Consider the following 27,921-nt stretch of genomic DNA (forward strand, 5'->3'; position numbering starts at 1 on the left):
GTGGAAATGTGGGATGAATGGAGCTCAGTATTAATTTGTCAATGGTGTGGCTACAAACTACCCTCCTGGTTTCCCTCTCCAAAAGCTGTTGATTTCACAGCAAACTGCAGTGTTCCAGGACGGAATGCTCTGCCCGCTGCCCCCAGCAAACCCCTCACCGGTTATTCTCGATGTCAAATAGTCTCTCCTGACACATCTCCCTTGGGATGAAATTCTCTGTCACTCTTTAGCCAGCAAGAAGTACATGAGGTCCCTTCCAGCTCAGGACATTCTACGATTCTAAACGGTCTGGAAAAAGCAAGAATCAGGGCTCTTTGGGGATGTGTTTTACCCCCTAAAGCAGTGGATATAGCAGACCTGTTTCAATTCTTTCCAACAGTGGGCTGAAACAGCAGCAGGTCCTGAGATGAGCACAAAATCATGAAGCCTCACAGATGCTCAGTGAAGAGGAAGCCCAACAGAGCACCTGGGATGCCAGGACCTCATCAGTGAGCACCGGCACAGCCTCCTGCCTTCCCCGGGCTCCTCTGCTCACAGAATCCCAGAATGTCAGGGACTGGAAGGGATCTCGAAAGCTCATCCAGTGCAATCCCCCGCCAGAGCAGGAACACCCAGATGAGGTTACACAGAAGGTGTCCAGGCGGGTTGGAATGTCTGCAGAGAAGGAGACTCCACAACCTCCCTGGGCAGCCTGGGCCAGGCTCTGGCACCCTCACCATGAAGAAGGTTCTTCTCATATCTAAGCGGAACCTCCTGTGTTCCAGTTTGCACCCACTGCCCCTTGTCCTATCACTGGCTGTCACCCAGAAGAGCCTGGCTCCATCCTCCTGACACTCCCCCTTTCCATATTGATCCCCATGAATGGGGTCATCCCTCAGTCTCCTCCAAGCTCAAGAGCCCCAGCTCCCTCAGCCTTTCGGGTCAGGCTGAACTCCGGGTTCCTCTCCTGGAAAACACTCCGTTCCCAGTGTCAGCCCCTTGCAGCGTGCTCTTTTCTGTCCCCGCCGGGGTTCTCCGCACCGAGCAGCTGAGCTGCCGTGAGCCGCAGGGGGAGCCCAGCACAAGCTGCTGCAGCCTCTGCGCGCACCTGCAGCAGCCTCGTGGGGAGTCTGTCCAGCGCCCCCTGAGCTCTGCCCCCTCCGTCTGCTGGACAGAAGCGTCTCCAGAGCCCCGTGCCCAGAACTGACCGTCCCTCAGGGTCCCGACAGGCAGCGGGACTTTAGGTGCCGCCTGTTCCCTGCCGGCCCGTGGAACCGCCCGGGATCGGGGCGGGGCCGCCCGGTCGGGCCGCAGCACAGCGGTTCCCCGGGCACCCCACAGCCAGGGCAGCCGCCCGGGACAGCAGAGCCCCGGGGCCCCGCGGCCGCCGGTCCCGCTGCCCCCGGCGCGGCGGCTGCTCCGGCTCAGCGCCCGCTGCCCCCACGGGGCCCCGCAGCGCGCATGCGCGCGGCTCCGCTGACGTCACCGCCCCGGCCCCGCCCCCGGGCTGTGGCGGCCGCAGCGCGCATGCGCGGCCATGGTGGCGGCCTGTGCGCCGATGGAGCCGCCGGCGCGTCCTCCTTCTCCCGCCGCCGCGCCGGGCTCGGCCGAGCTGGTGTGCGCGCAGGGCCGGAACCTGAAGGCGGTGCTGTGCCAGCGCTGCGGCTCCCGGGTGCTGCTGCCCGGCGCCGCCACCTTCGCCCGCCGTGAGGTACCGGGATGCGGCGGGAGGGCGGGAGGGAGCGGCGGGAGAGATAGATAGAGCGGCGGGAGAGAGCGGCGGCCCCTGGGGCGGGGCGGGGCGGGGCGCCCCCTGCGGGCCGGGCGCTGACGCGCTGTCTCCGCAGCTGCTCCTGCCCGCCATGCGGAAGAAGGCGGCGGCGGCGGCCGCGGGCGGCGGCGGCGGGGACGTGCTGCGGGAGCACTGGCTGGTGCGGGACATGTTCTCCTTCGAGAACGTGGGCTTCACCCGCGACGTGGGCAACGTCAAGTTCCTGGTGTGCGCCGACTGCGAGGCGGGGCCCATCGGCTGGCACTGCCTGGACGACAAGGACAGCTTCTACGTGGCGCTGGAGCGGGTGGCCCACGAGTGACAGCGGCGCTGGGGCCGTGGGCCTGGGCACCTGCCTGGAGCTGGGCTCCAGCACCGCCTGCCCCGCAGCGACAGAGCCGGGCCCAGCAGACTGACCACGGCATGGCCAGCGCACAGCCCTGCCGGCCACGGCCCGCCCCACGCCGAGGGTCACGGCCCGCCCCACGCCGAGGGTCACGGCCCGCCCCACGCCGAGGGTCACAGCCCGCCCCACGCCAACAGTCACGGCCCGCCCCACGCCAACTGTCATAGCCTGCGTGCCCCACACCTGGCCAACATACAGCCCCGCACTGACCACAGCCCAGCTGGTCACCCCACAGATCCGCGCCCTGACCAGCGCCAAGACCCACAGCTGCGACACAGCCACCTCCTCAGCTGAGCCTGCGTGGGAAGGACGACGTGGGCCGAAGGGTCCCTGCGACCTGCAGGGACAGCTCACCGTGACAGTTTTGCCGAGTAGCTTGATCTGGCTGCTCTCTGTCACTTCTCCCTTGTGTGGCTGCTGTTTTTCAGACATGTTAAGATGTCTTTCAGGCTGGTTTGTGACACAACCATGTCAATAAATGTGGGTGCTGGCACAAGGGCTGCATTGAACAGTCACAGCAGCTTAAATTGTCCAAACTGCAGCCAAAGCAGTTGTGGGGTTTAAGGCTGTATCTTCTGTTTATTTTCAGAAGAAAGGTTCCCTGCCCTAAACCGTAACATTTGGGTTCTCTAAAACCTCATCCTGACAAATGTAGCATGTAAGAGTATGTGACACCTGAAGTGCATGAAAGGCATTTTAACTAACATTGTGTGCAGTTTTATTAACTGAGTACTTGGAAAGTGCAATTAGAGTTTGCAGACAACATAGACGGATAGAGGGGCAAATAAAGAAAATGTGCAAGATTGTAGTATTTCCAGGCAACAAGAATGGAGAGTTTCCAACCTGAAAAGGATTTGAATCATTGAACAAGCAGTGTCCGGTGACTGTGTGTCAGTGCTGAAGAATGTCAAAACAGCCGTGTGTGTATTAAATAGAAGTCGGGGAGGAATTTCTCTTCCGTAAAAGCAGCTGGTAGGATCAGTGCTGGGCTATTGTGTCCAGTTTTGGTCTCTGCCTTTTAAAAGATGGGCACAAAGCTGATTGACACGGTTCTCACTGTATTTATCTTTTGGTGATTGTGGTCCAGTTTGCATTCTCCATTTGTAACTCCTGTATGAACAATACAGCAGCTTTGCAGCGATCGCCTGGGCTCCCAGGACGGGCCCGGCTGCAGGAGCTGTGTGACTGTGCTGTGCTAATAAACACCTTGGGTACAAAGGCACAACTGTCATTGCGCTGGGATGATAAAGTTGTATTTGCCACCAAAGTCAAGATCAGTTGCACTTGAGCAGTATTGCTGCCACAGGGCTGTGGGAGAGACCTTTTCCTCACTGCCCCGCTGAAGGTTTTGCTGGCCGCGGTCTGCAAGGCAGGCACGACCCCAGGTGGATTTTCCAGAAAGGCATCCAGGCAGCACATGAGGGAGAAACAAGCCCGTCCTTCCAGTGCTTGAGCACCTGCACTTCTGAGATTTGAGACTTTGCCTTACTGGAGAGGCAGAACAACCAAGATGTTGGCTGTTCTGGGGCTGCTCTGTCAGAAACCTGCTGTGGGCTATCAGTATCTGTTAATGGAGGGAGCGGCAGAACTTCATGTCTGATGAAGCTCTGACTTGGGCAGGAGGTGGGTCTTGTGCTATATCCTTGCTAAATGTGTCAGATGCACATTTGATGTCAAAACTGTGCTGTTTTCCTTGTGCCCTTCTTGTCTTTAACCCTAAGCTCAGTAACTGAACAGGTTCATCAAGGAAGTGCATCTAGAAGGGCAGGAGAGCTTCAATTGGGAAACAGTGGGATCACGTCATTTTAATTTCACGCTTTCACTTAAATGGTCATCTGTTGGGGAATGTGTTTTGACCTGTAATACCTAGATTATAGCCCATGTTACTAAAATATAAAGTGTGTTGCACAACAGTTTCGTTTTGAAGACACCACTGTGCAGAACAGGCTTGTGGATATCAGCTTGATCAACGCTGAGTAAATGACACTTCACAAACAAATTGTACATGTGGATTCCTGATACTGGGGAGCAGCCAGTGAGAGAGTTACCGACCTGGGGTCTGCGTCCCCAGATGAGTGAGAGAAACCGACACTTTCTTTGCAGGGGTGCGCACTGGTGTCTGAAGATTATCTGACCACACACAGAGTAAAAATCAAGTGCTTTGCTCCCTAAATGCAATCACTGAGGTGAGCAGGTTCCTGGGTCACTGAGATAACACTTCCATCTCCTCAGAGGGGGAAGCGGGAAGCTCTTTGGATAAGTTGTTTCTTGCATCTTTCCTAAAACTCAGTCCAGAGCAGCACAGTCCAACCTGGGCATTGCTGCAGCTCAGCTTTTTAAGTACTGCGTGCCCAAACCTTAGAGAGCTACACGGGTGGTAACAGCTTGTGACAGAGGATATATCCCTTGGTCATCACATGGGCACTTCCTGGGGGCTTCAGTTTTGGCTTTGGTTACAGTATGAACAGTTCGGATACAGCTTCTGCATGTAGAAATGCACAGTTACCTGTCCCTCCTTGGCACAAATACATCAGCCGTGGAGGCCGGGGCTGGAGGAGCCTGGCCTAAGACAGCTGTAATCTCATGAACGCAGTTGGGGCTGAACATGGGGCATGTTCTGAGCAAAGCAGCCACCGTTCAGCCACCAGAGGAGGCCAAAGTGAAGAGCCAGAGCGGTATTTTCCAGCAGCCTGCCTTCCTGGCCAGGGCTAGTCTGGCAGGACAGGGCAGAACCACAGGCAAAGTGTGTCCTTGAAAAGTCTTTCAGGGCAATTTGTGGCATTGACAGGAGCCACGTGTCCCCAGGGGGAGAAGCTGCACTAGGAGAGTTCCCTGCATGGGTGTGTTTATCCACGTCTCTCCCGGCTGGGGTGGCAGCAGGGAATATGTGTGCGTATGTGTGTAGTCAACTGTGCTTCTGCTCCCCCTTTCATGTTCCTTGCCTTCCAAGAGCCTCTGAATTCCCCCGGAGGAAGGGAGACAGTTGCCAGCCTTAATCACTGTGCGTGCAGGGGCAGAGCTCTCAACTGAGTGCTGCCAGGAGCCACCATCTGTGGTTGCTCGAGCCCAGCTGGAAGAGATGCCCTGAGAGCAAGGGAAAATAAGCAAAGCCGTGTCAGCACAGGTATCCTTCCCCTCCTGGAGCAGCTGCTCCGCACGCTGCCTAACACCATTAGCAGAGTGCTCTTTCTGTGGCAAATGTCCAGACCACAGCTCACTGCAGAATCCCTGGTTAATTTGGAATCTCTGGCAATGGAGTGTGAGGACGTGGCTTCAAGAACTTGCTGCCTTGTGCTTTCCTGGGGTGGCAGCAATCTGTGACTCCAGTTGTCTAAAACAGGCAGAAAGATTCTGTCTGACAAACTGTGGCAGGTCCAAGGGGTAAGCACCAAAAATGGCAGGAGGCCAGGAGTGCAGAGACTCAGCAAACACAAGACCCAACTCCTGAGGAGAAAAGATGCTGGGAGAAAGGAGCAGCTTTGGCCTCTGGTGGGAGGAACTTCCCTTGATAAGGAGCAGCGAGGAGTGAGAGATGGAGCTGCAGGTGTCAGCAGCACTTTGGAGGCTCAGTGTCCTCAGCAGCTCCATCCCTGCTGCAGCCACAGGTCCCTGCTTGGCTCTGGTGCCGATGCTCCGCAAGGGCCCCACGATGCCAGCACCACCCAGGGGGATCTGGTTCTGTCCCCTCCCTTCAGGACCCTGCTGGGATTTGGGGATTTCTGTCAGAAAGCCCAAATGGCAGCACCAAAAGGCAGTGTCTGTGTGCAGCTGGCCTGTATTTGAGGCACAGTTCCTGATTTTGGGAGAGGTGAATCCCCAGTGCCTCGTCCTGCACGTACTCGGAGCGGCACAGCATAAAGTGCAGCTCCTGTCCACTGGGACCTTCTCGCTCTGCTTCTTGGCATCTCCCACCATCCAGACCAGATTTATAGAGCTGCTGGTCCAGCTAAACTGATGTTCAGTTGGTATTTACACAGAAGTCAGGCTACGAAGATGATGAGGGGCCTAGAGCACCTTCTTATGAAGAGAGACTGAGAGAGCTGGGGCTGTTCAGCCTGGAGAAGAGAAGGGATCTGATTGATGTCATCAGTATCTCAGGGTGGTTGTCAAGAAGGTGGACAAGACTCTGTTCAGTGGTGCCCAACGATAGGATGAGGGGCAACGGGCACAGACTGAAACACAGGAGGGTCCATCTGAACATGAGGAAATGTAACTGTCCCAGCCAAAACCAGTACAGGATGTGAACTGTTTGGCACATTCGCTACCTGCACCATCAGCTGAGGGGTTTCTTGGTCAAAAGGACAACGCAGCAAAGAATCAGTACAGATGGGAATGTACAAACGCTGGAAATACAAATAAGTTGCTAGATGGTGCTACTGCTTGACCAGGGGAAGAAGGTTCACTTCACAGAGATCTGGTCTAATGGGTGGTTTTAGCTACCCACAGAAAAAAGAGGCCAATTATTGTAGAACAGCACAAGATATATTTTCAGTATCTGAACCAAAAGTTAGTGGCAGAGAACACAAAACCAATTGTAGGTTAGACTCAGTTTACACCCAAGTAACAAACAGAATCTGGGCCAAGAACTTTAAGCGGTACAGGCAATAGTTAGCAAAGTCTGACATTATTTGAACAGAGGGTACCAAGCAGCAGAGCAACACAAAACTCGCAATACAGAGATTGCACTGGAAATAGGTGAGCAATTCGGAAGGCCTTTTAATTGTAAAATAAAGAAAAATTCAGTGGACTTGCTGGAGAAGCTGTTTCAGCTTTGACAAATTTCCGATGGAGGTTTGTTACCGCAGACCAGCGGGACAGCGGGCAGGGAAGGATAGTGTGAAAGTCAGGGCTGAAGTGGCATTTGGAGCAAGCAGGGAACAGCAGCAGCCCCTGCAATGGGGACTCGCAGAGAACAAAAAAACAGGGCAGGTAGCCAAGTCCATGCTTGCAGGAGTGCGATTAAAACAGTTGGAGGAGCGAATAATGTAAGATTTAAAACCAGGGAATGTATTTAAGGCCATTAAAAACAGGATCTTATATGGGGACTATCTACATGAAGCCACGGTAATAGCACATTGAGGTTACGAAGTCAAATGATCAAGGTAGAGAATGCTGATATTAAACTTGTGAAATGTTAATCTCCTGCATATATACATTCTGCTGCGGTTCTGCTGACTATCACATAGGAAATCTCATCAAAGAAAAGGAGAGCCCAGCCCTTTGTGGTTGCAATCTGGCAACTCAAGCACATCCTTCCACTTATTTTGACACTCCCTGCAAGGGGAGGGCCAGGTTTAAAAAGGGTATAATCATATAATTAGAGATATAGCTATTGCACATGTTCCATGTTCAGGAGAGGAACGATTCCTTCCCTTGTACAAACTACTTTAGCTGTGTCTTCTGCACTCATCATTCCCCTAGCTGAGGATTTCCAGCCCATCTGGAATGGGGAGTGTTTAGGCCAGAAATTAATTCAGCCTTGTCTAGTTGAATAGTTTTCAGCTCTAAATGAAAGATATTTCTTGGCACCCAGCAAACATTCCCAAAACCCTCATGGAGAATCCATGTCCTCCCATGGAGGTTTGGCCTGAGATCAGTGGATTAAGCATTTCCACCCGTTGTGCATTCTCCCCAGATTGTTCCTCTGTTTGTTGCATGCAGCACTTGCGATAAAGTATACAGGTATGCGCGATGGGATAAACATCTTGCATGGCAATCAAAGTCCAGTGATGTGAACTGGTTTGTGACAAGATTTGCAGCATCCCGCCCAGACCTGTGCACCCTGATGCGCCTTCACTTGCACAACCAGTTCCTGTGCAGGGCTGTGCCCCACACCCTGAGCAACACTCACCTCCGGTGGGGCAGGGCTTGTTGATATTCAACCAGCTGAGGAAACGGAGATCTGCTGCTGCAGAGTGACCCCTCTGCACCCTGGACATGGGGGCAGGGAGAGGTCTGCAGGGAGAGCTGCAACGGTTTCTGATTTTAAACGGATCTAGCAAAACAGGGCATTCCATTCTGGTTGTCTTCTATTGATTCGCATGATTCATTTAGTTCCCATCAATACGTCCAGGCAGGAAAGGACACCGCGCTGTCTGCTCGTGCAGCTGTGGACGCTGACATCCAGACCTGAACAGCCAGCTGAGCTGGTGCTGCCAGTGAGTGACCACAGCCAGGGCAAAACCAGCTGAAACTCTCATCACAGTGCAGGACAGCACTGCTTTGGGTCTCTTTTCCCAAGTAGCAAGTGATAAGATGAGAGGAAACAGCCTCAAGTTGCGCCAGGGGAGGCTGAGTTTGGATCTTGGGAACAATTTCTTCCCCAAAGGGCTGTTGGGCCTTGGAACAGGCTGCGCAGGGCAGTGGTGGAGTCACCATCCCTGGAGGGGTTTAAAAGGCGTTTAGACAAGGTTCTTAAGGACATGGTTTAGTGCTAGAGTTAGGTTATGGTTGGACTCAATGATCCTGAGGGTCTTTTCCAACCTAAATGATTGTATGATTCTTGCTAGCTAGGCTTTATACAACAGTTTTCCTCAGCTGCCATTCCCTTTCCAGCCTACAGAGGAAAAAAAAGAACAAAATCCCTGTTTCTCTACCGCTTCCACCTCTCCAAAAGGGCAATGAAGGTGCCGCTGTACTTGATGTCAGGAACCTTTTCCATCTCCAAGCTCTGCAGAGCTGAGAGTGTATTTTGCAACAGCCAAAGGTCGGGGCTGTGCGATAGGAGGCCCTGTGAAGCTCCAGAGCGAGCTGCCCTAGGCAGGGTGTCAGGCCTATGTTCTAGAGGAGAAGGGTCAGACCAGATCAGATGATCTCAAGTGAACTGCACCCAGTGTTGCAAAGGAAGATTAAAACAAAACCAAAATACACGAAGATCCCTGTCAAGACAATTTGGAAGGGATTCCTTGTCAACACTAGAAAATACCTGTTCCTGTGACAGTACAGGACCCCAAATCTGGGAGGGGATTTTTTGGGGGGAGGGTAACTCTGTGATACCCTCACGGACCCTGGCAAGGCGTTCACCTACCTGTGGGGAATGGGGCACGATAAAACAGACAAGCAAAAACCTGCAGCGAGATGATAGTCTGGGATGAGAAAATACAGCCTAGTGGTTCAGGAATCCTCTGAGATGAGAAACTCTGCAGACAGGGAGAATATCCTGGGGTAGTGATGCTCCTGCACTGGCCCTTTTCTAAATTCTTCCCAATGCGTTTGCTATGGGCCACCAAGAAAGAAGCAACACTGAGCTCAGCAGGTGTATGTCTGATCCTGTGGGACTCTTCCTACCTTTGTGTCGTCAGCAAGTTCCTCATGTGCGTAGTCACCCCAGGATTAAAAAATATGTATCTAAAATCAACCTCTCATTCCCTGCCACACCACCGAAACAGCCAGGAGGTATTAACAATGCAAAGAGGGACCCCACACCAGCATAACGGCACAAACATTCAGCCCAGGGCTAATTGCTCCTGTGTCAGCCTGTGACAGATGCACCCGGCATCAGCAGGGACGTGGGCACTCGCTTGCAGCAACCCCTTTGTTGTGCGCGTGTTGAGGCGATCGATCCCCACTTTGGAAGGCACCAGAGAGCCCTGCAGCCTGCTGGCAAATCAATAACCTCCCAGCAGGCCCTGTGCTGGGAAGGGGCCGTATTTGTGAATGATTAACTGCGTTACAATTTCCCTGCCTCTGAAACTCTGTCCTGTCCCTGAACCCAACCATGTGTTTTCCTGCTGAGTTTAATCGACCTGTCCAAGAGAAAACCTGGGTGCTCATTTTGTAAAAAGTGATGAGAGAACAATGAGAACAAAAAATGGAAGTACATGGGGTAACACTAGTGTCTAGAAGCTAAAAAAGAAGATTTTAGGTGGCAAATGACACACAGAATCGTGAGCAGGTGGCCATAAAGGCTGCAGCCAGCCACAGCCGTGTCCCACTGCGGTGTGAGAGGAATGACCGGATCTGTCCCTGCTCACCTGAGTCATGCAATTCGCTGCATCAGAAGGTGAAATCCACGTTAAGGAACTGGCTGCTGCAACCTGCTGCTTCCTGCTGTGAGCTGCCACGAGCACGCCACGTCCCTTCACGGCTCCCAGCCAAAGTCAGCTCCAGATCTTGCACCTAGAATTTAAAGTAATTAACAAAATCAATTATATTAGAGACTGGATAAGCTATTCAGAGTCACAAAATAAAACTTGTCACTGAGGTGCCAGGCCCTCACGCTGATTTGGCCCTCCCTGGCCTGAAACATCTCATGGTGTAAGGCTGGTGGCCGGGGGTACGACTGAAACTGGAGCAGGAAACTGGAGTCCCCGTCCAGTCCAGTCTCACCCTTGTCTGCCCTGTTGCTGTGCAGGGATTTTCCAAACAGGCATCTGGGTTTGGTTTCTGGGCTACAAAACGGAGCCATTTGGGAGGGAGTATCTCCCACAAAACACTCAGAGGGGCTGTGCACTTCTGGAAGGAACCAGATATAGAGCTGGGGTGAAGTACACAGGACTGAGGCTGGATATTTGGAATTGAATGTACCTGAGAACTCAAAGCATGAAGTAATGGTAAACTGTTGTCCCCTCGGTGATGAAATCTGAAGGTTTTGCTCTATCTGTACGCGTGCACTCATCAATCCTGACACCTAGATAAGTCTTCTGTGGCCTGGGAATGAGGAGTCGTCAAGACTTCACTGAAATCTGGGCAGCCCGTTGCTGTTGTCAGTCTGAGTGCTGGAAAATGGTGCATGGAAATCCCAGGTCATCTCAAACCCGGCACAGATAGGTAGTGAGCAGGCAGACACCGAGTTAAGGCTATCACATTTTTAGGATTTCCCTGGCAGAAGTGCATGTGCATGCATTATTTGCCCAATACTTCTGAGAAACAACAGAAAGCAAGAGCTGCCTAGTTGTACATTCAAATACGGTTCATCCAAACCCTTCAGGAATCCCCAGATCCACTGGGCAGCTGCAGAGACTTTATCACAAATATACAGCAAGTCCAGCATTCTCTGAAAGTATCATATTCACTGAATGCAGCCAAGGTCTGTGTTCTGTGGGCCTTGATGAAATTACCAGACATGGAGAAATCCCAGACAAATGCAAAAAAATGCCCATATTGCATGCAGAAATAATCTCTAGCAGGAAAAGAGAACGTGTTCAAGAAAACCTGGATACATGGGAGCTCCTTGGACCTTACGTTATTGTTTAGTCAGATTAAACCAAATGCAGTTCAGTCCCCAAGAAACATTTTTCTGGTTATTCAGCAACACAAGGTTCTGTAAGACAGAGTTACTTCTGCTCAGTGCATCAGCCAGGAGAATCCACACTGCGGCAAAGAGCATGAAGTGCCAACTGTGTGGTCCTGCTGCCTTGGTGCTCCTTTTATCCCCCAGGAGAAGCCACTGAAGCCCAGTGGATGAAGCTTTTTTGCAGTCGATGCAGTACGACAGATTTCAGCTGCCCAAGTGGCTCTAGGAAATCTGACAAAGTAACATCAAAACCTGATTTTCTCACCAAAGTTTGACCAATGCTTCATGCAGCTGGAGGAGTCCTGGTAAATCCAGATGAGCAGGAATAACACCGCTTTTCAGAGCTGAGGTACCTGTCAAAAATCCGTTTCCCAGGAGCTGTTAAGACAAATCAGACCAGGTAACTAGTACAGTAGTTAAGTACGTGAAAACCTCAGTTTAAGCTGGACCAGGGTGTATCCAGCCTGGCCTGAATTTCCAATTTTATTTGTCAACTGAGCTGAAAAGCATACTCACTGCACCCACAAAATGATCTTCATTATCTGCAAGGTGCCTACCCTTCTATTTATAGTTTCATGGTCCTGTAACATTTCTAAAGCAGAATAAGATGCTACAGTGTGGTTTTGTACTGCTTTACCCACGAGTTGAAGGTCTCGTTAGTAATTCGGAAGGGCAGAACCAACTAACTACATTTTTTTGAATGAACACATGGAATTCTCACAGATTCACCTGATGCCTAGTAGGGGAGGCTGTAAGGAGAAGGGAAAAAAAATAGAACACTGAAATATTTGTAATACAATCACAACATATGGAAGAATGAAGGCAAATTCGGCCTGTTTTCCTTTTTATGCTACAGGAAAGGATTCCCAAAGCTGAGTTTGCAAAGGTCTGATCAGTCGTGTGGTGCTGACGTTTTTGTTGCCAACTGAGAAGAGCACAAGAGATGATAAGAGGAGAAAAAAATAACATTTAGCTGCCTTTAGTTTTTCTCCAAAAAGAACAAAAGGAACTCAAATATTGTAGCTGTTTTCCTCTTTCATCTTCCATTAGTAATTGCTTTGATGACTCACGGTCACCTCGGGGTGATCCCTCCCATCTGAGTACAAACACCTACGACTGCAGGTTTCAGTTCTGGTTGTCTTTACCAAACAGCTTCACCGAGGATTCTGTCTGAGCTGAGGGCACTTTGCAGCCAAGGTCATACCCCAGCAAAGTTAGGCCAAGCAATTAGCATAAAAGAAAGGAAATGAAAAAACAGAAAGACAAGTCCTTCCAGGTCTCAGAGCTGACTGGAGCGTGTTACAGGAGCTCAGCTGGAACGGAGGCGGGGCTTACTAGAAGTTTAGTGTTGATTGCATTCTGCAAATATATACCAGCTCGATAGCACTCACCAAATAGCCTGTGCTTGTTGAGGATTGGATTACATAAAAGCAGAGAAGACTTATTTTTAAAAAATTAATCACAAAGCTGTATGTACTCTCCTGATGACAACTGGCCTAGCCACTCAGCTCATGGTTCAAAAAACGTTTCTGTCTCATACCCACAGTGTGTTTATTGAACAAGAGCAACATACGGGTGCTTGTATGCGTTTGTGGTCGCTCCCAACGGTTCCTCAAGCTCCAGCCACACTCCTCTGGTGTGGAGACAGCCAAGTTCTCCAAGTACCGCCAGCTTAGCGCTCTCTTATATCTTATGTTTTTCAGGCACTCATTACATTTGGCATCAAAATAGAAGTATACCAAGTATATCAGCACCATTTCTGCTTTTTTCTTCTCCTTCCACCTCTGTCCTTCTCTCTCAACGTCCTTGCTTTCTGAGACCATTTAGCCTTTCTCTTCTTTCAGTAATTCTGAGCGTGCTCCCACAGAGGTTTCATTTCCACACCCTGTGTCAAAACGATCACAATCAAATGGGCAGCAGCATCAGCAGCATCCTTAACCGGCTCTGGTCCATGCCCTTCAGATCAGCAGGAGCGAGGGGTTCGTCGCTTCCCACCCCTCCTGCCCCCGGACTGCAGGCACGACTCCACCTCACTCCCTGCAAAAGCATCGCTTTTGTTCAGGCTGCTCGCGGCAACGCAGATCCAGGCAGGAAGAGGAAAACACGATCTGCTTTGTTATTGTTTAAAATAGTTTCGCGAACCTCTCCTGCCCCGCAACTCCAGCGAGGGAGGAGCCGTTTCCCCCTCCTGAGCTGCCCTTGAACGGCCGGTGCTCCCGTTACCCAACTGCAGGTGCCCACACTGAGCAGCCACTTTCCACCCAAGAATCAAATTGGGCAACCTCGATATTTTTGTTAGTATAACCCGCAGGACACACCGCAGGGTCCAAACACCCAACTTAAATTGGGGCATTTAAACACCGAAGGCACTGATTTCAGTAAAATCTGCGTGGTTTTCCAGATTCAGTCCTTGGGCTTCAAATCCTTTCCACAGTGGGACTGTCCCAGTGACAGCTGGTACAGGCGCTGCTTTGCCTGGTAACTGTGCAATGGAGCTGTGTCCTCCCTCTGGGGAGGAAAAATGTAAAGATTTGGCTGTATCTCAGACTTCCACCCTCAGACGAGCACCCCAAGGGCGCGGGGAAACCGCGGCGGAACCGACGGGCGCCCGCGGCTGAGGAGGGAGGCGCTGGCCTCCGTTGGCGGGAAGACTAAGCCCCGCCTCCGCCCCGCCCCTGGTTACGAATCAACCAATAGCTAGCGCAGGAAGGTGAAATTCATATCTGGGACCCAATGGCGCACAGCCGGGCGCATTCCATGCGGCCGCCGCCGGGTCTGATTGGGAGAGCAGACGGTCTTGGCGCGCAAACACCCAATAGCGCCGCGGGGGGGCTACGCCTCCAGGCGAGTCACAGCCAATGAGCAAGGTGCGGAGAGCCATCTGCACCGCCCCCTGCCGTATATATAAGCTGGGCCGGGGCAGGCCGGCCGCTTTCGCGGTGCTGCCCAGACCCGTAGCGCGTCTGCTGCCCCCAGCGCTGCCCGCCGGCCGGAACCATGGTGAGGGGGGCCGGGCGAGGGCGGTCCCGGCGTAGCTCCGCACGCTGAGGCGGGGATCTGAGGCGGGAGGCGCGGTTCCGACCCGGCCCGCGGCGGGGGAAGAGGAGGAGGCACGGGCGGGAAGGGCATCGCTCCGGACCGCGCTCACCGGCGGGGCCCGGGCTGCGCCGCCCCGATGGGCATTCGCGGTGCCGCGTCCCAAAATGGTGGTGGCCGCTCCGAGAACATGGCGGCCCGCGGCGGGCGGCTCCCCCCGGCGGGGGGACCCTCAGGCCCGGCCGGCGCTGAGGTGGCGGCTCCCGCAGAGGTGACCCCGGGCCTGGGGCTGCCGGGCACAGTCACCCCTCCAAGGGCTCGCACGGTCCAGGGCCCCGGAACGCGACGTACGGGGCGTGTGAGGGGCTTGAGCGGTGGGGCCGCTCTCTCGGGGACGTGTTGAATATAAACATGGAGGGGAAAAAAAATCCTCCTTGGGGGTGTGTGGGAGCTGGGGTGGCAGAGGAGCCATCGCGCTGGGTGTTCTGGAGCTGCACCGTTGTCTCAGTGACAGCCAGTGATAGGACAAGGGGCAATGGGTATAAACGGGAACACAGAAGGCTCCATTTAAATTTGAGCAGAAACTTGTTCCCGGTGAGGGTGCCAGAGGTGCCCAGGCTGCCCAGGGAGGCTGTGGAGTCTCCTTCTCTGCAGACATTCCAACCCGCCTGGACACCTTCTGTGTAACCTCATCTGGGGGTTCCTGCTCCGGGAGGGGATTGCACTGGATGAGCTTTTGAGGTCCCTTCCGACCCCTGACATCCTGTGATTCTGTGCAGCTTTTGCTGGTCCTTGTCAGGTGCCACCTGCGGGGTGAGGGGTTTGGTGGAGGGGGCTGATTGTGGAGATTTCCCAAAGGACTTCGTGAGACTGGCTGGGCAATAAAGCTGAGGTGGAGTGACCTTGTGAGCCAGGAGTCAGGCTGAAGGGATATCTGGAAGATATGATAAAGGACTGGGACACGGTGAGAGGACAGAGTCCAGCTGTGGTCACAACATGTGGAAGCTGTCAGCTGCAGATGGGACAGCAGGAGCGCCTGCTCCATCCATCCCTCTTTGAAAAGAGATCGTGGGTGTCAGAAGGTTACATGGATTTAAAAAATGTAGCAGACTGTATCTCTAGGGTTGTCAGTGCATGAGAAACATTTGTTGAAAATGGTTACATGTTAGGAGAACATTGGAGGGATGTGGTGTTGTCCTTATCTTGTTGTTGCCCTTCTATGAGGGGCTGTTTGTGGTCACTTTCTTAAAAAATTAAGCCTAATCAAGTGCTTGAATGCAGTTCCTCACCTCTGCAAAGGATGCAACTTCCCTTGAGTTTCATCCTAGGGGAACCATGTTCCTCATTGTGGTATGTTGCTGAACTTGGTGTGAGCTGGTACAGCCATTCCGATGAAACTTGGCTTTCCATCAGCTTCGTGCAGATGAAGTTGTACCTGAAATACTGTGCTGGGGAGTGCAAAGGACCCAGAGCACAATCCACCTGGATGATGCTGAGCTGCGTTTCTTCATCCTCACCAAGAGTGTGGGAAGGGGCCCCCTAGGAGTGATCTGCAGCTACTGAAAGGGCATTACAGAACACAAGCCAGTGGTCTTAAGCTGGAGCACATTGTATAGCAACAGAAGACAAGGTAACAGAGGCTGGAGAGGTTCAGGCTGTGCTGGGAAAGTTCCCTGGAAGTTTTTGCTGAAACTGGTCCTATGCTTGAAAATAGCATATGTAAGGGGTGGAGAGCATTTGGTGTTAATTACTTAAGGTTTCTGTGTCCTGACTTGTGGCTTTGAATACTGCACTTAACAGTACTGTCTGTAATACATATTTAAACCTTGTTAACCATGAACCTTCTGTCAGTGACGTGTAAAGGCCCAGAGCTGTAATGTGCGACAGTTCTCTAGCATGTCTTTACAACTTGGAGATTATACTTCCAAGGCTCAGATTTTGTTCTGTTCTTTAGTATTCTTGGTACTGCGAGAGATCTGCTGCTGTGAAAAAGCTGCGCAGAGTGAAATAGGCAGAGTCCCTTAGCATTTAACTGAGATTTGTATTTCATTAAATAGCCACATACTATTTAAAAGTATTTGGTAGAGTTGCAGGAAAGCAGCTGGAGGGGACCTCTCGGAGCAGGGCTAACAGCAGCACCAGGCCAGGTTTTTGTGACTGTGTCTTGCCAAGTGTTGAGGACATGGGAGGATGGAGATCCCTTCCCACTGCTCTGGTGACCTGGTCCAGGGCTGCACCCCTCTGCTGGGGAAGGCTCTTCTGAGCACCCAACCCAAATCTCACAGTGTCCTCCTAACATCTGGCCTGACCCTTCCCGCAGAGCAGAGTGGAGGCTTCTTGATGTGCTGGCCATGGGTCTCCTCTTGTAGCCTGGCACATTGTTTGCCTTATTGCGGATGAGAATGTTGAACATCCAGGACAGTTCCTGTGGTAACTCCCAGAATCTTTTCAGCAAGGCTGCATCTCCATTAATTGCTTCTTTGTGCTGATGTGGGGAGTTACTCTGCCCCAAGTGCTGAACTTTGTGCTTTGTCAAGGTAACCATGTCATGTCTTTAACATGGCACCTGTAGGACCTGGCCCATGGCTGTGTTGCCCAAATTGTACTTTCAAAGACTTAAATTTTCTCTTTGGAACATGACTGGTTGTTGCTCTATGTAGTCTGAAGTAGTGATGTTAGTTCCTTTGGTGCTGGAAAGCTCATACATAGTCTGTATTCCATGTGTTCACCTTGCTTAGACATGCTAATCCCTACACATTTCTTTTCAGTGACCTTCCCCAGCTGCTTAGGGGCTTTGCTAACAAAGCTTAGATCACTGGTAGGACCTCAAAGGGAAGGCTTCAAACCAAAATGGTGATGTGTCTCTAGACTCTTCTCTCACTATACAGGAGACTCAGTCTGGCCTCCTGCTTTCCTTGAAGGATGAAGTGACCTAATTCACTACTGTGGCCTGGCTTCTCCTAGCAGTGCAGTCTCGTTGGGCTGTGTGCTGGAGCTGCTTTTCCTGTTGCCCTTTTTACAATGTGAAGGTTGGTTCTCCTCTACTATTGCAGTACATTAGAGCCCAGCGCTTTGGCCTGGAGATGGATGGAACCGTGGCCGTGGTAAGGGGTGGAGTGGCAGCAGCTCTGAGTGAGGCTGGTTGCAGAGAGAATCATGGAGTGTCCTGAGTTGGGAGGGACCCACAAGGATCATGGAGTCCAATTCCTGTCCCTGCACAGGACAACTCCACAGTTCACACCATGTGTCTGAGGATGTTGTCCAGTCTCTTCTTGAACACTGTCAGGTTGGGGCCGTGACACCTCCCTGGGGAGCCTGTTCCAGTGTCCAGCACCTCTGGGTGAAGAACCTTTTCCTCATGTCCAACTGCCCCTCCCCTGGCACATGTTCCTGCCATTCCCTGGGGTTCTGTCACTCTCACAGAAAGAAGAGCTCAGCCCGGCCCCTCCTGCTCCCCTACTGAGGAAGCTGCAGCCCCATGAGCTCTGCCCTCAGTCTCCTCCAGGCTGAACAAATCCAGGGACTTCAGCCGCTCCTCATACGGCTTCCCCTCCAAACCCTTCACCAACCTCATAGCCTCCTCTGGACACTCTCCAGCAGCTTTATCTCCTTTTCTCCTGTGTCCCCAGCCCTGCACACAGTGAATGCTCCAGGTGAGGCTGCCCCAGAGCAGAGCAGAGCGGGACAATCCCCTCCCTGCCCGGCTGGCTGTGCTGTGCTGGATGCACCCAGGGTGATGTGGATTGCTCTGCTGGAAGCTGTGTATCTTAATACACAGCTTAAATGGATGAAAAACAACAGTCCTCAGTGGTTCTGTGCTGTGGTTGAGAACAGGTGATGGGTTTTTTTGACAAATGCAGATTTTAATTTTATGGGCTTCCCAAGGAGATTGAAAGGACACTGAGGGTGATGAGAGCCTGGCCCAGGTTGGCCAGAGAGGTAGTGGATGAACCATCCCTGGAGACATCTCAGGCCAGGCTGGACGGGGCTCTGAGCAACCTGAGCTGGTGCAGATGTCCCTGCTCATGGCAGGGGGGCCACTGGGGGAGCTGGGAAGGGCCCTTCAACCCAAACTATTCTATAAATTTATGGCTGTGCTGCTGCTTTCCTGCATTGATTATTGATGTGGACTAGGCAGTTCCAGGTCCTGCTTATCCTGGAATTTCAAGGACAAATAAATTGCATCACCCAATCATAGGGTCTGAACATAGTTAAACATGACTGTTACTCAGAACTCTCCTACACAGATGGACCAGGAATTTGTAGATAGTTCCCTTGTGGTTTGGCTTTTAATATTCAAAATGCTATGCTGAAATATTAAGGAAGTTGGGTTTATGCTCTGGACATCAAAGGCAACTTAAGAATCCATAAATTGGTGTGAATAGGTGCTTTTGCTGACATGAACTATTTTCTGTGTAGCTTAAATGAGGAAGAGTTTGGTCTAGTGTTAAGGAGTTTAGTACTTCACATACAGCAGTGTGGTGGGAGGCCTGATTTTCCATATTTATCGAGTGTTACTAAGGATTTTGTCAGGTGAAGACTTTCTTACAGAATGACAAAGATCTCCAAAGTAATCAGGAGATTTTTTTCCCTCATTTTATGCATAACAAACAAAATCACCCTGGATCTTGTGGAGGGTCTCCCTCCCTCTAGTGGCTGTGCTCATATGGCTCCTGGGGATGCAGGTTTTCTGGACACTTAGGCCACTAACAGGTTAGTCATCAGTTTTTCTATATTCAGTGTTCGTTATGAAGAGAGAAGTTGGCTGAAGGATTTGGAAGAGTTGATCAAACTCAACTGCCTGGTTGAGGATAGGAACAACAAGGCAGAATGAGTCTGTAAAAATGACAATGTCTAAAAGGGTCGTTCTCGGTAGATGTGGACGGTGACTGAAAGAAGCTTTTGTGTCCTATTGTATTTTCTGCCAAATGCCCCTAACACCAAGACAATAAGACCAATGTTTTAATAGCTTTACAGCATGGAAGTTCAAGCTGTGTGCTAAATGTTTTCTAAACAAGGAAACTGCTGTTTCTGCTGAGTGATCCAGTTTTTTTTTCTCCATGCAGCGCGAGTGCATCTCAGTCCATGTTGGTCAAGCCGGCGTGCAGATCGGCAATGCCTGCTGGGAGCTGTACTGCCTGGAGCACGGCATCCAGCCCAATGGCACCATGCCGAGCGACAAAACCATCGGTGGAGGTGATGATTCCTTTAACACGTTCTTCAGCGAGACCAGTGCAGGAAAACATGTCCCTCGTGCTGTGTTTGTGGACCTCGAACCGGCAGTAATAGGTAAATACAGTGACCTGTGTAAGGGACTGTAGAATGTGCTATGGGATTTGATTTAACTCGCGCATTTTTTTTGACTAAGGGATCCATTTCTCTAGTCCTGCAAAATGCTTTAAATTTTTGCATAGTAAAGCTTGCCTATGTCTTCCTAGTGATGGAAAATACTTGGGTTTATGTTCACTGAGACTGGCAAATGTGCACTCTGGAGCTCTAAAGTATTTAAATATTACATTCTGCCAGCCTGTGGAATTAAATGAGGCTTGAACATGCCTCATGCTTTTGCTATGCAAGGAACTAGTTATAACCTCTTGAAACAATATGACATAATGTGTACAGCAGTCAAGAGGAACCTTTTAAACAGATGTGATCTGTATCATTAAGAAGATTTCTTTTTGTACCTTGGAATTATTCCTGTGCTTTCAAAATCTGCTACTCTCTGTAGCTTGAATAGTGCTTGCAGAAATGAGTTTCAATCGCTAGCCTGAATTCAGGAACTTCCAAACATGCACTTCACCTTCCTGCTGCCTTATCTTTGAATAATGATCCACTGTTATCCTGAAAATCAGTTGTATCCCAAGCTCTGGCACCACTGGCTGGTGGTATTCAGATGTGATCCCACATGTCAGTCCCATGTTCTGTGGTATTGGCTACGCTGCCAGGGTGAGCTCCCCAGTTTCACAAGAGCCTTGTTCCTTGTGTCACACATCTTGGTTTTAGAATCTAGATTCATTTCAGTTGGAAGAGACCCCCAGGATTGAGTCCAGCCATAACCCAACCTAACTCTAACACTAAACCATGTCCTTGAGAACCTCATCAGCACCTTTTAAACCCCTCCAACTCCTCCAGGGATGGTGACTGCACCACTGCCCTGGGCAGCCTGTTCCAATGCCCGGCAGCCCTTTGGGGAAGAAATTGTTCCCCAGATCCAACCTCAACCTCCCCTGGCGCAAATGAGGCCATTTCCTCTGGTCCTGGCGCTTGTTCCTGGGGAGCAGAGCCCGACCCCCCCTGGCTCCAAGCTCCTTTCAGGCAGTTCAGAGATCAGGTCGTCTCCCCTCAGCTCCTGTTCTCCAGGCTGAACCCCCAGCTCCCTCAGCTGCTCCCATCACACTTGTGCTCCAGCCCCTCACCGGTTCCATTGCTTCCTCTGCACTCTCTCCAGCACCTCAATGTCCTCCTTATGATGAGGGGCCCAAACTGACCCCAGGATTCAAGGTGGGGCCTCACCAGTGCTGAGTACAGTGGCACAATCACTTCTCTTGTCCTGCTGGTGTGTGCCAGAAATAATTCTGCTGGAGCCAGTTCTGGGGCTGTGTTGCCTTTAGGAGACATTTGGGACTCTCACGGAAGAGGCCTGTGGTGCTTGTGAAGTTGCTGTCTTCATCTTTCTGCAATATACAGAGTTGGGAAGGGGCGATGAGAGAATAGGCTTGGGCTACTTGTATGTACCCAAAGTGTGAGTTTCTTGCAACTTATTGTAACACCCCAAACCACTTTCTGTGCCTAATGCAGCAGACTGAACCTCTGCAGGAGGGCAGCTCAGGGTGGTACTGCTGGACTAATAATTTTGAAATGAGCCAAAGTGCCCTTGGCCATACACTGATATTCCCAGGAGCTGTTGCAGGTCTGGCTGTTTTCTTGAGCCCCTTGGCTGTTGCTTCCTCTGCTGCTGGCCAGGTGGTGGCTCTAAACAACCAGAAAAGGCTGAGAAATGAGGTGAGGAAGAGCAGGTGGCAAAGCTCTTGCCTTGCCTCTGGGGAAAATGGTAAAAGGTTCCAGCACTTGTGAATGATGCAAGTGTAGCATGGGGAGATGGGCAAAAGGCTCTTATGAAATCCTTGGTAATACTGAAAAGGTTATGGCTCTTTGTTAAAGGTTACATCATGTGCCTTTCTAGGGACTGGCCTTCTTATTCCTGCCTTGCTTATTTGAAAATTATGGATCCAGTTTCCTGGGTAGGGCTGGCATGGTTCTTCCCATTCATGCAGTGTGTCCCTCTGCACTGTGTTTGAGAAAAAAATAAATCTATTGTGCATACAGCAGCTGCCATGTGTGTGCACCAGAGATTTCTGGAGCTTCCAGACCATCTTCTCCAGGTCCTTCTCCAGGACCATCATGACTTATGTTGCCCCTACCAGCTGTCTTTTACTTTAGGTTCTATATTTTTACCCTTCTGACCATATTTCTCCTTCATAATGCGGAGTGGTAATGCAGAAAGTCTTGAAAACATCGATATTTTGAATGGTAGACTTCTCCAAATTGTTTTTAGTTTTGTGCAGCTTGGAAAATAACTTTAGAGTATTGGATTGCAAACTGCAGTGGTAGCTGGCCAGTCTAAATTGCTTCAAATAGTAACTGTATTTTAAAATCTCAAATTCTATTTATCTTTGTCTTGCTCCCTCTTTTTCAGATTAAAAAAGAATATATGCAAACAGGCAGCTTCATCTGTAGTTAATAAAGCTCTTTGCTTTCCACCTGATTTTGATTAAAGGATGCAGAACTGTCTTAGCATACAACTCAAGAGTGGCTTGAGCTAAACCAGAGACAAAGCTTTGCTGAGCACCTTTGTACCTTTGTGGTAGGATGGAGCTTTAGTCTGCTAGATGTAAGTGCATATTTCTGATAACTGGTGGAGATAATAACTCTAAATCATTCTCCAAATCTGCGGCTAGTGGGTGAATGCTGTGTTCATTTGCAGTTTCCTTATAACACAGCCAGTTGTGCCATAAGCTCAATAGTTGAATAACAGGATATTTCTACAAAAGCATCTCCTGTTCCTTTTGAACATTATTCTCTAACCTTGGTAGAAAGTACAATTAAGGCAGAGAAGGGGACAAGTGAGCAGTGCAGGCTCTGCCCACAGCTGCAGAAGCAATAAGGGATCATCCTGGAGGGATGGAAAATAAGGGGGAAAAGCATTATTTCAGATGCCGATCTGCATAGTTGGCCTTAAGTTGTCCTAAACTGTGGAAGAATGATTCTGCTGCTACAGTGCAGTTTTAAATTACTCTGGCAGGTCAAAAATTTAGACATATAAAATGGGATGGTTTCTTAAGCAGTAACTTCATTTTTCTTGGGTACTCAACATTTAGGCTGTACTAAGTATTGTGTTGCCTATTCATAGGTAGAAATCAAGCTGCTTTTTCTCCCTAAGGGTTTAGGTCTCTTATTCTGGGCACCCTCAGGAGTTTGAAAAACCTGGTCCATATAAAAAACTAGCTTCTTATAAATGATTCATCTTGTCTCCCCAGATGAAGTTAGGAATGGGACGTACAAGCAACTCTTCCATCCTGAACAACTGATATCTGGTAAAGAAGATGCAGCAAATAACTACGCTCGAGGTCATTACACAGTTGGGAAGGAGATAATTGATCTAGTTCTAGAGCGTATCAGGAAACTGGTAAGACTTTTCTTCACTGAAGCCTCTTAAACATCTTCATCCTGTTTTACAGGATTTGGAAATTAGGTTATCAAAAATACATAGCCCTATGAATTGTGCTTTAATTTATTCCGTGGCAGGAGAATCTGTGGACTTAGTCTGCATCTGTTTTTATTCTTAGCCAGCTGAGAATGGTTGGATTATTCCTGTCAGATATGACTTTTAAGTGGCCTAAAATGCTGATGAGGTGCCCAAAACTTTCTGGTTTCATGTTGAAGTTCAGAGAGCCAGGACTGAGAATTGACTTGCATAGTTCCTGCTGGAAAAGGGCTGGTCTCTGGCTGGGGCTCTTGCAAGGAAGTTTAAATAGGAGTGCTTACTTCTGTGGTTTAGACTTTTGTTTGCATTTCCTGCTGTTATAATTTCTGAATTAATTTTATGGTAACAATGGTAGAAAAGGAATAAATATCAGTAAGATGGGATGTTTCAGGCTCCCCAGTGCTTTGATCATGTGATGAATTTGTGAAGATGGCAGGTTAGAGTTCCCTTTTTAGGGCTGCTAAGCATGTGCTTGACTAAATCTGTGTCACAAAGGTAAGGAATCCTCATTGCACAGAAAAGTCCAGGTATACTTTTGGTGCTTTAATATGGAATGCTAAATGAGTCTTCTTGAAAAGTCCACCTTTTGCAGATCAAAACTGGTATTATTCCCAACACTTGGCTGCAACTATCTCTAATTAAAGTTTGCAGCAGACTGTACTTTGACCTGAAAAATATGGTCATAATTTCTCTTTACAAGAGAAGTGCTGTCAGTCCTGGGAATCAAGCTCAGCATCACGTGGCGCTTTGTTCTGAGGACAAGGCGGTCCAGTTTCTTCATCTGAGGAGACCAAACTGGAATGGCACTGTAATACATTTTGACAGCTCGCTTCCCGGAGCTGAGATACGTGCTTGTGATTCTTACAGGATTAGTGATAGTTCTGGGACAGGGGATTGCTCAGTTTTTGTGCAGGCAGAGAATGTTAAATCGGTATAAGGGATGGATGGTCTGTAGTTCTTCGGATGTTATTTATTTTCTTGGTCATTGTTAATGGCCTTTGTGTGAGAATTGGGGGTAGGAGAAGTCTTGAGGTAGTCATCTGAAGCGGAGAGGTCACCTTGTGATATGTAGGGGGCATAAAAGAGCCAAGAATACAGTGGTTTTTATGGGGCATCTCCTTGATTATCAGTGAATGAATCAAATTCAGTCTTATTTCCCTGAAGCTTCAACAGTTGACATGTGTCAGAATTCAGAGTTGTCTTTCTTGAGCTTGTTTTGGGATTCTTAATGTCTACACAATGGCTCTAACACATGCGTTTTCTCTTGCAGTCTGATCAATGCACTGGCTTGCAGGGATTCCTGATTTTCCACAGTTTTGGAGGTGGCACTGGCTCAGGTTTTACTTCCCTGCTGATGGAGCGTCTGTCAGTTGACTATGGGAAAAAATCAAAATTGGAATTTGCCATCTACCCTGCGCCCCAGGTCTCGACAGCTGTTGTTGAGCCATACAACTCCATCCTGACCACCCACACCACGCTGGAGCATTCCGACTGTGCCTTTATGGTTGACAATGAGGCCATCTATGATATTTGCTGTAGGAACCTGGACATTGAACGCCCAACCTACACCAACCTCAACCGCCTCATTGGTCAGATAGTCTCTTCCATCACCGCTTCCCTCAGATTTGATGGTGCCTTGAATGTGGATCTTACTGAATTTCAGACTAACCTGGTGCCTTACCCTCGTATCCACTTCCCGTTGGTAACGTATTCTCCGATTATTTCGGCAGAGAAAGCCTATCACGAGCAGCTCTCTGTGGCCGAGATAACCAATGCTTGCTTTGAGCCCTCCAACCAGATGGTGAAGTGTGACCCTCGCCACGGCAAGTACATGGCCTGTTGTATGCTGTACCGCGGGGATGTTGTCCCCAAGGATGTCAATGCTGCTATCGCTGCTATCAAAACCAAGCGCACGATCCAGTTTGTGGACTGGTGCCCTACTGGTTTTAAGGCAAGTCTCAGTTACATCAGGTTTCTTTTTTATAGATTTCTCATGCACTGTCATGGGCTTGTGAAGGATGGTTTCTCATTAAGATGTCATGGAGGTACCTGATTTGTATTTCGAGAAATGGAGAGTTACGTTCTTACACAGAGCTGAGCGAAACATTTTATTCAACTACTGACTCACAGAATCACAGAATGTCAGGGACTGGAAGGGACCTCAAAAGCCCATCCAGTCCAATCCCCCCGCTGGAGCAGGAACACCCAGATGAGGTTACACAGGAAGGTGTCCAGGCGGGTTGGAATGTCTGCAGAGAAGGAGACTCCACAGCCTCCCTGGGCAGCCTGGGCCAGGCTCTGGCACCCTCACCGGGAAGAAGTTTCTTCTCATATTTAAATGGAACCTCCTGTGTTCCAGTTTGTACCCATTACCCCTTGTCTTATCACTGGTTGTCACAGAGAAGAGCCTGGCTCCATCCTCCTGACATTCACCCTTTACATATTTATAACCATTAATGAGGACTCCTTTGATTATAGTGGCTGTGAAACACTACAGAAAAACCCTACCTCATGGTCTCTTCTGCTCTTCGTGCAGGTTGGCATCAACTACCAGCCACCGACGGTGGTTCCTGGTGGTGACCTGGCCAAAGTGCAGCGGGCAGTGTGTATGCTGAGCAACACTACGGCCATTGCTGAGGCGTGGGCTCGTCTGGACCACAAGTTTGATCTGATGTATGCCAAACGGGCCTTTGTTCACTGGTATGTCGGAGAAGGGATGGAGGAGGGGGAGTTCTCAGAGGCTCGGGAAGATTTGGCTGCGCTTGAGAAAGATTATGAAGAAGTAGGCACAGACTCGATGGATGGAGAAGATGAAGGTGAAGAATATTAAATACAACAAAGTGAATTGCAAGTCTCTGCCATTTTACTGCTTCTTCAGTAGCGGTGTAAATCATGTCAAATAATTGGAATAAACTTTGTAATTCAAGACATTTGGTAGTGTCCAAAGACTATGTTCATTAACTATATGCAAGTAGTCAGTCCAGGAGATAGAATTTCTTTATGAGAAAGATAACTGAATAAAATATTCATGCCATAATTAAGCTCTTGTCCTTAAAGCATTGCTACTTGAAGAGCTAATAGTGCATATTTTCCCCCAGAATACAAGACTAGAATATGCTTGAGCTTTTGGTGGAAAATTAGTTAGCTACATGTTTTTCAAGGCTCCAAAGCTGGTGTCACAAGAGGCAACAGGAACTAACCTTGTATTACCCTTAAGATGCAACACCTTTAAAACCAGAGGCCATTTGAGTGAGTTGTCTCTTAGACTTAGCACGGGTCAGTGTCTTAGTGATGCTGTAGCCTGGAAGAGGAAGAGATGTCAGGAAAGGGTGTAAGGAACCTGCTGCTTCTCCAGTTGTCCTGGTGCTGCCTTGTCCTCACACAAAGCAACTGCGGTTCCTCTCTGCTGGCTGTGTGGAGTCAGCCCGTGGCCTGAAGCTGTCCGGAGCAAACTCTCTGGGTTAGCTGGCTAGGATTAAACACTAGTTTTCCCTAAAACTAATTGTTTTGCAGAAAGAAATAGTCCATGGGTTCAGATATGCAAATTAGAACGTCCTTCTGCCTTCCATGTGAGCTGATGTAACAGGAGAGGATTTGGCTAATCAGGTTATCTTCACATGTGGCAGCAGCCTCTGTCTGAAACCTCCTACCTGGGCTGAGTGGGGCCTGGGGACACAGGGCAGCGATCCACAAACCACAGAACCTGTTTCTAAGCTGGTGTCTCTGGGGAATTTCTCCTACAGAAGCAGCCAAGGTGCACTAGGCAAATATGTTAAAATGCTGACTGAATACTGCATGTGATTACAAGATACCAAAGTCTGACTCCAAGACTAGATCTGAATTCCTCCCTATCCTATTTGAACCTTATTTTTACTCCTTCTGATTTAATAGTGGAGCATGACTCAGGGCAAGCCCTGCAGCCTGTATTAGCTGATGAGGATGCACAGACCTGCTCAGCAGGAGTCTTGGCTGTGGTATGAAAAATGCCTAGATGCCTGTATGGGAAACCTACAGTGCTCTGGTGATGCTGCAGGATTTGATATCAGCTCATAAACTGGGAATCTTGCCTTAACCTCACTGTTTTAACTGTGCCTTGGGTGCACTTCTACTAAAAGGGAGTATTGTTTTTAATTTAGATTAGCAGGCTGCTGTTGTTCGAAGGTCTAACAGAACAGCCTGGTCTGCAAGGGCTGGCCAGTAATTTCCTTAGGCTGAAAACCTGTTGCCCTGAATTACTGTTTGTGTTCTTGTGGCCATTGGGTTGAGTCAATCTGATTTGAAATTAATCTGATTTATTGGATATGAAAGTCACTAATTCTATGTAGATGGGGAGAACCATCTCCAGGCTTTACAACCTAGATGAGTACCTTGGACTGTCTTGTCGGCCATGGTCTTATGCAGAATATACAGATCTGTGTCAGTTGCACCTCATGCCATTCAGTGTAGTTGAGCATGTCTGATGTTTCAGTGAGTTTCTCATTTGCTTATGTTTTATGTTCAAGGGTAGACATAAGTGTAGAGAACTTCAAGTCCTGTTGAATAACTTATTTTTCCTACTTACTGGATGATTAAGCAAATGTGCTGGGCACAGCCCAAGAGACAGTCACATTCACTGCAAGTCAGACTGACTTCATTTCAGTGCATGCATTCTGGTCTTTAATGTAGTGGCAGTGCCCCAGGAGGAATATGCAAAGGGCTGTTTCATGCCTTGTGGGTGTCTAGATCTTCGG

At 49.6% G+C, this 27,921-nt stretch overlaps 2 protein-coding genes across 2 annotated transcripts; both read left to right on the top strand.

The window, feature by feature from the left end:
* Positions 1-1,504: 1,504 nt before the first annotated feature.
* Positions 1,505-4,104, top strand: RABIF (RAB interacting factor). Its single transcript, XM_065649473.1, has 2 exons — positions 1,505-1,690; positions 1,827-4,104. The coding sequence occupies exons 1-2, from the start codon at positions 1,517-1,519 to the stop codon at positions 2,070-2,072; spliced, it is 420 nt and encodes a 139-aa protein (XP_065505545.1). The 5' UTR covers positions 1,505-1,516; the 3' UTR covers positions 2,073-4,104.
* Positions 4,105-14,307: 10,203 nt separating this feature from the next.
* LOC135996990 (tubulin alpha-8 chain) lies at positions 14,308-26,243 on the top strand. The gene is made up of 5 exons (XM_065649355.1): positions 14,308-14,391; positions 19,494-19,716; positions 22,965-23,113; positions 24,462-25,142; positions 25,728-26,243. Exons 1-5 carry the CDS (start codon positions 14,389-14,391, stop codon positions 26,019-26,021), a joined length of 1,350 nt encoding a protein of 449 aa, XP_065505427.1. The 5' UTR covers positions 14,308-14,388; the 3' UTR covers positions 26,022-26,243.
* Positions 26,244-27,921: the final 1,678 nt, after the last annotated feature.

The sequence above is a fragment of the Caloenas nicobarica genome, chromosome 21 (assembly GCF_036013445.1).
Source record: "Caloenas nicobarica isolate bCalNic1 chromosome 21, bCalNic1.hap1, whole genome shotgun sequence".
NCBI lineage: Eukaryota > Metazoa > Chordata > Aves > Columbiformes > Columbidae > Caloenas > Caloenas nicobarica.

Bases quoted from the DNA above. Each gene is read 5' to 3' on its own strand.
- RABIF (XM_065649473.1), top strand. From the start codon at position 1,517: ATGGTGGCGGCCTGTGCGCCGATGGAGCCGCCGGCGCGTCCTCCTTCT. The intron at 1,691-1,826 runs GTACCGGGATGC...CTGTCTCCGCAG, and splicing joins CCACCTTCGCCCGCCGTGAG to CTGCTCCTGCCCGCCATGCG.
- LOC135996990 (XM_065649355.1), top strand. The intron at 19,717-22,964 runs GTAAATACAGTG...TTGTCTCCCCAG, and splicing joins CCTCGAACCGGCAGTAATAG to ATGAAGTTAGGAATGGGACG. The intron at 25,143-25,727 runs GCAAGTCTCAGT...CTCTTCGTGCAG, and splicing joins GGTGCCCTACTGGTTTTAAG to GTTGGCATCAACTACCAGCC.